At 47.0% G+C, this 14030-nt stretch overlaps 1 protein-coding gene across 1 annotated transcript in view; it reads left to right on the forward strand.

The window, feature by feature from the left end:
• Positions 1–14030, forward strand: part of DNAH8 (dynein axonemal heavy chain 8) — a 577606-nt gene that overhangs the window by 143645 nt on the left and 419931 nt on the right. The window contains exon 19 of the mRNA XM_073338555.1: positions 31–111. Within this exon, the coding sequence (XP_073194656.1) occupies positions 31–111 (81 nt within the window). The remainder of the gene's footprint in view (positions 1–30; positions 112–14030) is intronic.

Below are 14030 nucleotides of genomic sequence, written 5' to 3' on the forward strand. Positions count from 1 at the left end.
AATGAAATTGTCATGTTTTAATATTAACAGAATCTTCTCCAATGTTACGAAGATTTGTGTCAGGAAATACCAACAGCGTTCGTAAATTTGATGGCACCAAAAATGAGAAAGGTTGGTAATGCTAAATATATTTTTATTTGAATATACTGTAAGTTAGTGTAGCTTTAGAATTGTTTGTAATTTTCTTAACATTAAGATTCCAAGTTAAACAGTTCTGCACAGTATAATCTTACTGATTCTCACTAATGCCTGGGAGACCCATCGCAGATTATGTAATGTTGTGATTTAGCAAGTGAATAACACAGTGCGCCAGATTCTCATTTACAGTCAGGCCACTTTATACCAGTATAAAGATTGCTTACTCCCACTTTGAGGCTTGTTTAGATTGCCAAAGCAGTGTATGTGTTTAGTATAGGAACATAGGCCTGGAAGGGACCTCCTAGGACGTTGAGTCCAGTCCCCTTATATTGCAGGTGAGATGTGTTCCCTCTAAGCTGCCTGGTTGCGCAGCCGCCCAGGAGTGAATCAAGTGACACACACTTGATTAGCAGAGGCATGTACTGTGGCATGTGTTCAAGTGCCCCTCTCCCAGATCTGCAGCCACATTGCTCCTGCCCTCTGCCTTGTGTGCTTTTACATTATACTATACAGATTTCACTGGGAAGACTAGCATTTCTCAAATTACGGATCCTGACCCAAAAGGGAGTTGCAAGGGGGTCACAAAGTTATTTTAGGGGGGGGTTATGGTATTACCATCTTTACTTCTGCACTGCCTTCAGAGCTGGGCAGACAGAGAGCGGCGGCTGTTGACTGGGGGCCCAGCTCTGCAGGCAGCAGCGCAGAAATAAGGATGGCAATACCATACCATGCCATCCTTACTTCTTTGCAGCTGCTGGTGGCAGCTTTGCCCTCAGAGCTGGGCTCCTGGCCAGCAGCCACCACTCTCCAGCTTTCCAGCTTTTCAGCAGCTGCGCAGAAGTAAGGGTAGCAGTATCGCAACCCCCCTACAAGAACCTTGCGACCTCCCCACAACTCCTTTTTTGGGTCAGGACCCCTACAGTTACAACACTGTGAAATTTCAGATTTAAATAGTTGAAATCATTAAATTTATGATTTTTAAAATCCTATGACACTGAATTGACCAAAATGGACCGTGAATTTGGTAGGGCCCTAGTCATAGACTTCCCCAGCAGTCAGCGCATGCGCGCACACACACACACAGATTGTTTGTTTGTTTGTTTGTCCCTCTCCCCACACCTATGTACCCCCACGGAGCCAGGGTTGGGGGTGGGGCAGGGCTCAGGAGCTGGAGAGCTGTTGGCAGTTGCTGCAGTCTGAGCCTTCATACACTGTCTCTTTAAGGCACTCACCAGATCTCAGACTTCCCCAGCAGCCAGCATATACACACACAGTCTCTCTCTCACACACACACACACACACGCACACACGCACACACAGTCTCTGACACACTCACCTCTCAGCCCATACTTGTGTTTTGTTACTTCTTGGTACTTCCTGCAATGTACATATATTCTCTGTAATTTTATTCTTTCAAAGTGCTGTTATTTTAGCTTTTTGACTAGTCTATGCATTTCATAGAATCATAGAATCATAGAATATCAGGGTTGGAAGGGACCCCAGAAGGTCATCTAGTCCAACCCCCTGCTCAAAGCAGGACCACCATTTCATAATTTTATTTCTCTCTTATGCTTATTGAGTTCTAAAATGCTTAACCTGTCCTGATTGGAGTAATTATCCCTATGGTAACTTTTAAAAATATATATTATATCTAGGTTTTTTTTTGTTTCTACCGGTGGCACACATCCGCACATTAACTTGATATTGGTGCACCTAACAAAATTCATTCCTCACATGAAAGGAAAAAATTAGCGGGAACATTGCAGGTGACCCTGTCCTATTAATACAGTTCATAAACTGATCAAGCTCCATCTTAAAATTAGTTAGATTGTTTGCCCCCACTACTCCTATTGGGAGGCTGTTCCAGAAGTTCACTCCTCTAATTATTAGGAACCTTATTCTAATTATCAGCCTAAATTTATTCATGACCAATTTATAGCCATTTGTTCTTGTGATAACATTGGCCTTTAGCTTAAATAGCTTTTCTCCATCCCTGATGTTTATCCGCCCCCCCACCCATGTTTTCGTAGAGAGCAGCTATTTCTTCTTCGAGTAGTGGCTCAGTGGGTGCTCCACTGTAGTTATGTCTGATTCCCTGCACTGATGATTGGAGAACTAGCAGTGTCTGTTGGACCCAAGCATGCACTGTCTCTCCTTCTCAACCACCTTTGGCTAGAGACAGAACTTTAGCTGTCCATTCGCGGATCATTAACTCCTTTACAGTTGCTAATTTTTAGTTTCCCTTAAAGCCTCTTTTCTTTATTTTCTTTGTTTTTCCATTAGCCGTGCCTTAAAAAAAAAGAGAGAGAGAGAAAAAGAAAGGACTTTGTTCTTTTATCAACCCTTGGTGTTGGGGGACCCCCTGACCAAGGGTATGCCCCAGCTCCCCGGGCTTCAAGAAGTGCTGCACTTGCAGCGAGGTGATCCCGGTCGCTGACAAGCACCCTCAGTGCATCTGCTGCCTTGGCAAGGGCCATGTCCAACAAAATTGTTCCCTCTGCCAGCAGCTCCAACGGAAATCCCTCAAGAACAGAGAACTGTGCCAAAAATTATCTTCATGGAGGCAGCTCTTCAATCTCAACCTCCCGGCAGTCGTGAGTCTCCCCCACAACCTTCAACCTTGAAGGGCAGTGAATCAAGGAAGCGGACTGGGACTCTTCTCACAAGTCCAAAAAAGAGTCAGAAGTCCCCTCAGCAAGCCTAGGGGTAGCCGCAAGCAATCGCCATCTCGCTCAATATACTCAGCACTGCTGACATTGAGGCCACATGGCACCCTCGCCTCATGGTAACCGTCAATATCTAACCAATGGACCCTTTGGGCATGGGCACCAAATCGTCATCACCAAAAGATAAGGGCAAACATCCTAGAAAGATGTTCCCGGTATGCGAGTCGACCTCAGTACTGTCAGCAACAGGAGTCCACCAGCACCAGAGAGACCAGTGATGGTTTCCTCTCCCCTCTGGCAATGACACCGGGATGATTGGTCTGATGGAATTCCACCAGTACCGGAGACCTCTGCATGCTAGAGGCATCCGAGTCTTCGCTCCTCCATACCGACATCATGGCACTGAGTCTTTGCCAGGCACGGGGGATATCCCCACAACCATGCCATGCCCCTCCATTGTCTAGTGAGGGGTTGGACAGTGAGCCAGAGGAGATCTCACAGTACTCCTCCGAAGCTCCATATGAGAACCACTATCAACAGGGTCCAAGAATGTACTTGCAGATGGCACCACCACCATCTTGGTATGGCCACCCACTGACATCTCCATCAGATCCTATACCACCACAATGGCCATACTGGTACCCTTGGATGGCACCCTGACAGCCAGCCTCGCAAGCATCAAGCATCACCCGACAAGCTTCCTGGCATGCTCCTTCAGCCACAGCATCTAGGGTCTCAAAGCCTCAAGAAATGGAGGAACAAGAAGCTGACACAGAGGAAGACATAACACCGAAGCGCATATCCTCCTCTTTCCTGAACAAAGTGGTCATGCCTTCACCACCATCAATGGCAGATGACTTCTGTCTGTTTCAGGAGCTGGCGAAAAGAGTAGCAGATGCACTACCAGCTCATTGATATCCTCTACTTGTCATACTCCCTGAAGATTGCCTCCCAATTAATGAAGCCATCTTAGTCCCAGCTAAAATGGGTCTAACCTCGGCATTGGTAATCTCGATGTACAAGAATGCAGGCAAGAAATATGTCCCCGCAAAGGAATCAGAGTTCCTTTTCTCCCACCTGCCACCCAACAACATTGTGATGGATGCCATGAATTTCTGTGGCCAAGAACACCATTCCAGTTCAATGCCATACCTCAAAAATTGGAAGTGACTTGATCTCTTTGGCAGGAAGGCGTATTCCTTGGCCACCTTACAATTCCGTGTTGCCAACTATCGGGCGCTCATGGTAAAATACAATTACATGAATTACAGTAAGCTGAATAACTTTATTGTTAAGCTGCCAGAGAGTCACTGGGAATCCTTCAAGGCCATCATTCAGGAGGGACAACTAGTAGCAAAAACATCACTACAGTCGGCCCTCGATGCCACCAACACGGCAGCCAGATCCATCTCCACTGCTGTGGTGATGATACGGGTGTCATGGCTCCACTTGCCAGCATTCCTAAAGAAGGTGCAGACCACAGTAGAAGATCTCCCCTTTGAGGGTGTGAAGCTCCTTACAGAGAAGACTGATGCCTCCCTTCATAACTTGAGGGATTCCAGGGCCACTCTTTGGTTACTGGGAATCTGTACACTGGGGCAAAAGAGACGCTTTAGCTCCCCCAATCCCATCATAGGCCATATATGACTCAATTCCCATCACAGTGCCATTATGAGCCACAATGGAAAAAAGGGAAAATTCCCAAAATGCAAACTGCCCAGTCCACAATCTTTGACGAAGCCCCCTGCCTCTAAGCACCACTTTTGATGGGCAGGTCAAGGTGCCGCAAGACAACTCCCACAAATGACTATGATTATGCAGCCATTTGGCCAATATTCTGCAGTGCCGGGGAGTGCATAATGTCATATAAATGGGTCTTAGAGATCGTCCAATCCGGATACTCCGTGCACTTCACCTCTCTACCCCCTCCACAACACCCTTTCTCATCCCTCTTTAGGGACCCTTCTCACAAGAGTCTATTATGAAAGGAGATTGCTCCAATTAGGAGCTATAGAGCCAGTACCTCAACATCTGAGGCAAAGGGTTCTTCTCTCATTACTTCCAAATACTCAAAAGAAAGGGAGATTGGGGACCCATACTGGACCTCAGAGCTCTCAACACGTTTATCGAAGCTCGGAAGTTCAAGATGGTTACATTATTGACAATTATTCCATCACTGGAACAGGGAGAATGGTTTTCAGCTCTTGACCTACAGGATGCCTACTTTCACATTTCAATACTACTGAATCACAGATGATTTCTCATAGTCTCTCTGGGACATGACTATTACCAATACAGAGACCTCCCCTTCAGACTCTCATCGGCCCCGAGAGTATTTTCAAGTGTTCTCTCAGCGATAGCCTTTCATTTACACTTGCAAAGGATAATGATCTACCCATACCTGGATGATTGTCTCCTCAGAGCTCAATCGCTCCAAGAGGCTCATCGAGCCATCAACACCACAATGCACTTGTGTACAGAACTGGGCTTTCAGATCAACACCTAGAAGTCAACCGTCACGCCAGTGCCACACCTGGAATTTATAGGGGCTGACCTGGATATTCTACAGGCCAAAGCCTTCCTACCTCAACACATGTTCCTATCCCTGATCTCACTCATAGACACAGCTCAGCATAGTCCGCAAATACCAGATAGACGCTGCTGTCTCCAACTGTTGGGGCATATGGTGGTGGGCACGACCGTGATACCATATGCCAGACTCCACATGTGATACCTCCAACTATGGTTCAGTTCAGTTTAGACTGAACAGGGACAGGGTGGAGAAACCTCTGTCACTATCTACCAGGATCAACAACTCCTTAGAGGTTTCAGAGTAGCAGCCGTGTTAGTCTGTATTTGCAAAAAGAAAAAGAGTACTAATGGCACCTTAGAGACTAACCAATTTATTTGAGCATAAGCTTTCGTGAGCTACAGCTCACTTCATCGGATGCATCCTTAGGCTGGTGGAAGGACCCAGCCACTATGTGCAAAGGGATACCCTTCTTGTGCACGTCACCATTGTTGCTCCTTACTACTGACGCATCACTCATAAGGTGGATCATGCACTTAAACAGCCTCACTACTAAGGCAAATGGTCACTTACAGAGATATCTCTACGCATGGATCTCCTTGAACTGAGGGTGGCCAGGAATGGCTATGCCCATTTCTTCCTGCTGATAGCAGCATCACATACAAAGATCCTAACAGACAACATAGCCTACATGTACTACATCAAACGCTGGGGCATAGGAAGCCGCCCTCCATGTGTGTGGAAGCAATGAGGCTATGGAATTGGTGCATCTCTCACAACGTCATTTTGTCAGCAGCTTACCTCCCTGGCATGCAGAACTCTACAGTAGACAACCTCAGTCGCAAATTCCTGCATGACCATCAGTGGGAGATTCACCTGTCAGTACTCCACACTCTGTTCACATGATGGGGAACACTGTCCATAGGCCTGTTCATCACTTACCAGAACAAGAAGTGTCTGTGCTACTGTTCCAGTGCTATCTGGGTGATGCTCTTCTCCCCTGGGACAAAGACCTTTTTTACATCTTTCATCTGTTTCCTCCTTTGCTGAAGGCTCTGCTAAAAATAAAAAGGGATGGAGCTCACGTCATCTGATCGCTCCTACTTGGCCAAGTACCCTTATCCGACACAGCTTGCGACATGCCTGACGATCTCTCTTTCGACTCTTCCGCAACTCCTTTCACAGGCTGATAGGCGTACCCTACATCCCAATTTAGGGATGCTCTGCCTCAAAGCATGGTTCCTGCATGGTTCCAGCACTAGAAAATTTATGCTCAAAGGAAGTAGAAGAGGTCCTATTACACAGTAGAAAGTTATCCACACAACATACTTTACCTGCAGAAATTGTCCAGGTTTCAGATTTGGTCTACATCCCAATAAATCTCTCCAACATCAATAATTCTTCCACGTATTCTGGAATATGCCCTGTGCTTTATAAAAATTGGGATTATCCCTAAACACTCTTAGGGTCCATCTAGCAGCTATCACAGCCTTTCACCAACTCAGAGGGATACACGGTGCTGTTACATCCAACCACAAAAGGGTTCCTTAAGGGTATAATAATCCTTTTTCCTCACCTCGACTTCCTACCTCCATGTGGGACCTAAACTTGGTTCTGAAAGGGTGGATTAGAACCCCCTTTGAATCCATGGCCACCTGTTCATTAGCATACCTACAAGTAAAAACAGCCTTCCTGATACCAATCACCTTGGCAAGAAGAATAGGGGAGATAGCAGCTCTGATGGGGCATCCTTCTTATGCAGTATTCTTTCCAAACAAGGTTACACTCAGGCTGCATCCAAAATTCATCCCTAAGGTAACCTCCCCATTTCTAATGAAACAGTCAATTCACCTTCCAGTCTTCTACTCCAAGCTTCACCAAGACAATAGGAAGGCTATACTACATACCCTAGATGTTAGGAGAACCCTGGCCTTCTTCCTTGATAAGACAAAGGCCTTCAGAAAATCCCCTAGATTTTTCCTCTCTGTGGCGGATAGATCCAAGGGCTCACCAATATCAGCCCAAAGACTCTCTAAGTGAGTCTTGAATTGGATCAGACAGTGCTATGACATTTGCAAATTGACCCCTCCAGATTTGATCCATACAAACTCCACAAGATCAGTCTCCTCATCTGTCGCTTTTTTCAAGGTTGTCCCTATCTCAGAGATCTGCAGAGTGGTGCATGGGCATCAGCCCACACTTTTGCAGAACACTGCGCAATCACTGGGGACTCCACCACCAATGCTATCTTCAGCTCCACAGTACTGTCATTTGTAATTGACCCAACTCTGAAGTCCCCACCCTCCAAAAGGGATGCTGCTCAGAAGTTACCTACAGTGGAGCACCCATAGACACACTACTCAAAGAAGGAGAAGAAGAAGTAGTTACTCACCTTGTGCAGTAACAATGGTTCTTCTTCAAGTAGCATCCCTGTGGGTGCTCCACTTTAGGTGAAAGACTCTTTTCCTCTAAAACAGATGAGATCATACATACAATGAAAGACTCTGGGGCCACATTATGTACCTTAGGCATATACACCCCACCTAATAAATGATGCTGATACACACCATATCAAAAAACAAGAAACACATCTTTCCACCACCAACAACCAGTGGCATTTTGACCACAGCCGGAATAAACAATGCCCTCAAAGTCATAGAGCCCTGTAACATCAGGCCTCATCTTCTCTACCATTGACAACCAAGTATCAATTTTGAAGTCTTGGTTGAAGGTCTGAATGACCTCCCCCAAACTATAGCGCTCCTACCCAAACTTTTGGCCACCGCTTATGCCCATTCTGCCACGCTTGGGCAGCTATAACAACGGACCAATGGAGATCATAAGATCTGGTTATGCCATCTCCTTCCTCTCCATCCCTCTTCAGGGACCCCTCTCACAAGCACCTCCTACAACAGGAAGTGGACCACCTCCTACACCTGGGTGTTGTGAAACGAGTTCCAAATCAAAACAAAGGGAAGGGTTTGTACTCAAATTATTTCCTCACCAAAAAGAAAAGCGGTGGATGTAGACCCATCTTAGATCTTAGGAAGCTAAATAAATTAATATGCAACCACAGGTTCAAAATGGTCACAATAATACCAGCACCAGACTGCAGGGACTGATTTTCAACCCTCGATCTTCAAGACACATATTTTCATATCACCATACAACCGGCCCACAGACAATTCATGCTAGGATCCAACCACTACCAATACTGAGTCCTACCCTTTGGTGTCTCCACTGCCCCTTGAGTTTTTTCAAAAACACTCGTGGTAGTAGCGGCACACTTAAGTCGCAGAGGAGTGATGATCTTCCCGTATTTAGATGACTGCCTACTGAAAGGTATGACCCGGGAAGAGGCGACACACATGGTACAAACAACCATAGAGCTATTCCACAAATGAGGGTTGCAGATAAGAACTCTCTAACAAAGAAATCAACTCTAACCCCGACACAACACCTGGAGTTCATTGGAACCTACCTCAACTGCGTACAAGCCAAAGCAATACTACCAAACCACAGGTTTATGACAATGAACACACACATTTCCATGATCACCACCAGTCCACAAACCTCAGTGAGGACTTGCCTTCAGCTCCTGGGGCATATGGTAGTCACAACGTTCGTCTAAAGGCATGCAAGATTCCATATGCGCTGTCTTCAGGGCTGGCTGAGCACTGTGTATATGCCCAGAAAACAAGGCCATCATGTCACTACACTGATGGATGAAATCAGAAAATGTCTTCACAGGGATCCCCTTTCAACAGGACCCTCCATCACTCTCTATCACAACGGACATGTCCCTGATAGGTTGGGGCTCTCATTTGGACCACCACATCACACAGGCAAGTGGTCAGTGACCACTTCACATCAACCTCCTAGAGCTCTGAGCAGTACACAACTCATGCCGTCATTTCCTGCCAGTCATACAAAACAAATCAATTTGCATACTAACCAACAACATTGCATGCATGTTTTATATCAATCGACAAGGAGGAGCTCGCTCTTGCACTCTAGGCACAGAAGCCCTGAAATTGTGGAGTTGTTGTATCTGCAACAACATAAACATCACGGCATCTTACCTACCGGGATGCCAGAATACAACAGTGGGCACACTAAGCAGACACTTCTCAGAGGAACACGAATGGGAAATACGTGACAGTATCCTCAAAATGATATTTCAGAAATGGGGCTACCCATCAATAGATCTATTTGCATCAGCAACAAACTGTATGCATTCCCACCGATACCCCTAATCTTGCGAGCCATTCACAAGATATGGACCAACGGAGCACACATCATCCTGATTGTCCCCACCTGGCCCAGACAGACTAGGTTCCCTTACATGTCGCGCCTGGCAGTGTGTGCTCCACAAATGCTTCCCTTGTGGACGGAACTTCTGTCAGAGAACAAGGGCCGAACACTCCATCCGAATCCAGAGAAGCTCCACCTCAAAGCATGGGTCCTACGTGGTTTCAACATGGAGAACTAGACTGTTCAAAAAAAGTATTGCTAAACAGAAGACAATCTACCAATAGAAATACTTACCTCCAGAAGAGGAAGAGATTCTCGATACGGTGCCAACAAAAAAAGACATGCAGTCATGGCACCTCTACCGACTATATTAGACTATATACTAGAACTGAAACAATTGGGCTTAACCATAAACTCAATCAAAGTACATCTAGTGGCCATTATGGCTTTTCACAATAAGGTAGGGGGGCATCAGTCTTTGCTCACCCAATCATGAGACATTTCCTAGTGGGTATACAGAACATGTATCAGGAAGTTTAACAACCTACACCACCGTGGGACTTGAATCATGTACTCAAATGCCTGACCAGACCACTCTTTGACCCATTAGCGACCTGCTCTCTCCTACATATGTCAATGAAGGTCATGTTTCTGGTGGCCATCACATCAGCCAGAAGGGTGAATGAAATATGGGCACTGATGGCTGAACCTCCCTACAACTAAGGAGAAAATCATGCTATGACCACACCCAAATTTTTTTGCCGACAATAGCTACATCCTTCCACGTAAACCAAACTATACGCTTACCCACGTTTTACCTTAAACCACACAGGGATTCACAAGAGGCTGACCTGCACACACTTGATGTCAGGCGAGCCATAGCGCTCTATTTAGACAGAACCAAACCATTCTGTAAATCACCAAGACCGTTTATCTCCACAACAGAACGATCTAAGGGTCGTGTTGTATCGACCCAGAGACTATCTAAATGGATCTCCACCTGTATTCAAACCTGTTACCAACTACACAATAAAGAACCTCCCTCAGGCTTCAGATCTCATTCTACATGTGATATGCTACCTCAATAACCTTCCTTAAGAATGTCCCCTTAATAGAGATATGTAGAGTTGCCACCTGGGCATCCAAGCACACCTTTGCTAAACATGATGCAATCCCCGAAGTGCTATGTCAGATACCATAATTGGCCTTACCGTGCTCTTGACCACTACACACATAACTCCAAAGCCCCTACTATCCACAGTAGGGCACTGCTCTACAGACACCTAAAGTGGAGTATCCACAGGGATACTACTTGAAGAAGAAGTTACTCACCTTGTGCAGTAACAATGGTTCTTCAAGATGTGTGTCCCTGTGTGTGCTCCATTACCCACCCTCCTTCCCTCTACTTCAGAGTTTTTGCTATCAGACTTCGCAGTAGAGAAGGAACTGAGGGGGTCAGGTCATGCGTGCACTGCAAGAGGCGCCAATGACACTGCGAGACAGCTACTGCATGTGCACTCTCGGACCGAGCACTGCTACCTAAAATCTCTGATCTCCGGTGCAGGAATGCACCGACGCCTAAAGTGGAGCACCCACAGGGACACGCATCTCAAAGAACCATTATTACTGCACAAGGTGAGTAACTTCTTCTTCTTTGAGATGTGTGTCCCTATGAGTACTCTACAACCTGCCCTCTTCCCCTCTGCTTTGGAGTTCTTGTTATGACCCTGCGATAGGGAAGGAACTGAGGACAGTTAGCCTGTGTGCACCAACTAGCGTTGTGGCGCAGCACAAGGAAAGACAGCGCATGTGCGGGCCCAATAGACACTGCTACCAAAGTGTCTGTGATCAGCAGCGCAGGGACACAGACACACCTACGTTGGAGCACCCATAGGGGCACACATCTCGAAGAACCATTGTTACTGCACAAGGTGAGTAACTTCTTTATCTCCTCACTGCCTTCATTTTGCTAGACTAAACAAGCCAAGCTCTTTCAGTCTCCTATGATAAGATAGGTCTCTCCACTCTCCTGATCACCCTAGAAGCCCTCCTCTGAACCTATTCCAGATTGAATTCATCTTTCTTGAATATGGGTGACCACATTGTACAAAATATTCCAGATGAGGACTTATTAGTGCCTTGTACAATGACATTAATACTTTACTATTTCATTGGAAATATCTCATCTCATATATCCCAGGATTGCATTTGTCTTTTTCACAACCACATCACATTGGTGGTTCATAGTCATCCTGTGATCGACTAATACATCCAGGTCTTTCTCCTCAAACCGATTAGCATCCCAGCATATAGCAGAAATTCTTGTTCTTTTTTGAGTAATGTCCCTACAGGTGCTCCACTTCTGGTAAAAGTGCACCCTGTGCACCATTGATCAGAGACTTTTGGTAGCAGTGCCTGTTTGGTCCAACATGCACCCTAGCTATACTTGTGCCTTATACCAAGGGTGTATAGGGCTGTGTTGGATGAATCAGTTCCTTCTCTACTGTGAAGTCCATCAAGACAAAGACTCCAGAGTAGAAGGGAAGGAGGATGGATAGTGGAACACCTTATGTGGGACTAACGTCTCAAAGAACTCCAGTTACTGTACAGGATAATTAAATTCTCATTCTGTGAATAATGTCTTCATGGGCGCTCCACTTTGAAGTAATACTCCCCAAAGAAAGTGGGTGCTTTTGAGTCCTGTCTAAGACTGCTTGTAGAACTGCAGTACCAAAGGGGGTGACTGCTCTAGAGGCATGTACTACAGCATAATATTTTAAGAAGGTATGGACCAAACCCCACGTGATAGCTTTGCATATTTCTTCAGTGGATGTCTCGCAGTGTCATCAGGGCTATGGAAGTAGATTGTGATTTAGTAGAATGCACTTGTAACAGGTCATGCTGTCATCGCCATGGTGCTTCCAGGAATTAGCTCATCCTAGCCTTGGAGCGTCTCCTTCTGGCCGGCATCTCTCCTGCTGTCGCTATTTGTCTTTCCATTATGAATCTTCACCCACTATATCTCAGGCCCCACGTCCCTCCTGGCCTGCGATGCCCCTTCTCAGGTACTGCCCCGCGGCAGTACCCCAACACTAAGGGATCCTCCCCTACGCCCACCTCGCCTCAGTGACCCACTGCCAGTCTTCATCTAGCCCCTTACTTCAGGAGCAAACCGCAGTCTGAAGTGGCCACTCATCATCAGCAAGGAGGTTGAACCTGTTGCCTGTTCCTCCTCTGGCTGCCTCCCCACAGCCCTAATACCTCTTCCGGCCCTGACAGCAAGGCCTCTGCCTGGGGGTTTGCCAGGCTGGAGCTCCCACAGCTCCTCCTGTCCTTCCCCAGCACTACACTGTCCAAGGAACCCTTTTCCTCTTTCAGGCAACCAGGTCCATCTCTCTCCAAGGTTGGAGAAAGACTGACTGCCTTCCGGCCGTGCAGCCCTTTTATAGGGCCCAGCCTGACCGTGATTGACTGCCTCCCAGCCTTCTCTGATTGGCTCTGAGTCCTCTCCAAGGGCTGGCTTTTAACTCCTTGTAAATCAGAGCAGGGTGACTGCCCCGCTACAGCGCTATAACTAAGGCTGCAAGTCTGTCATGGACATCATGGAAGTCACGGATTCTGTGACTTTCCATGACCTCTGTGACTTCTGCAGCGGCTAGTGCTGGTGCAGGGGCTGTCCGGCTTGGGCAGGCCCTGGGCCAGCAGCAGAAGTTTGGGTGTGTGGGAGGGGGCTAGAAGCAGGGATTCGGGGGGTGTGCTTACCTGTCGGGGGGGGCCTGCAGCTTCGAGGAGGGGGGGCGGGTCTCCGCGCTGCATTCTGCTGGTGCCTACAGACCCCACCCTCACAGCTCCCATTGGCTGCATTTCCTGGCCAATGGGAGCTGCGGCAAGCAGCACTTGTGGCGGGAGCAGCGGAAGAGCTCCTGTCCTGGCTCTTGCCTCTGCCGCCTAGAAGCTTCAGGGACATGGAGCCGGGTAGAAAGCCCCTGCCAGCCCCTTCAATCCTCCCTACCCCAGTACCAGCGGGGGTCCCGGGTCACCTCCCCCAGCACCCGCGGTGCCCCCAGATTGCCCCCCCAGAGCACCCACGACCCAAGTTTTAGTCACGGCGGATATTTTTAGCAAAAGTCATGGACAGGTCATGGGCCTGTGAATTTTTGTTTAAGACCCGTGTCCTGTCCATGACTTTTTTACTAAAAATACCTGTGAATAAAACATAGCCTTAGCTATAACCATAGGAGGGGGCTGAACATTAGCAGTGTTGTGGTAAGAGGGGATACAACTGCAAACCCATTTCAGGAGAGCCTTTGGGTCAAAACAGGGGCCACTTTAATTCTGGCCATGAAAGAGACAAACAGCCCTCAAGGCTTTAGTCCTTTCCAAATAGAAATCGAACACTCTCCTGACATCCCAGGTGTGAAGAGCAGCATCTTCCCTAATCA

The sequence above is a fragment of the Lepidochelys kempii genome, chromosome 3, assembly GCF_965140265.1.
Source record: "Lepidochelys kempii isolate rLepKem1 chromosome 3, rLepKem1.hap2, whole genome shotgun sequence".
In the NCBI taxonomy this organism is placed as follows: Eukaryota; Metazoa; Chordata; order Testudines; family Cheloniidae; genus Lepidochelys; species Lepidochelys kempii.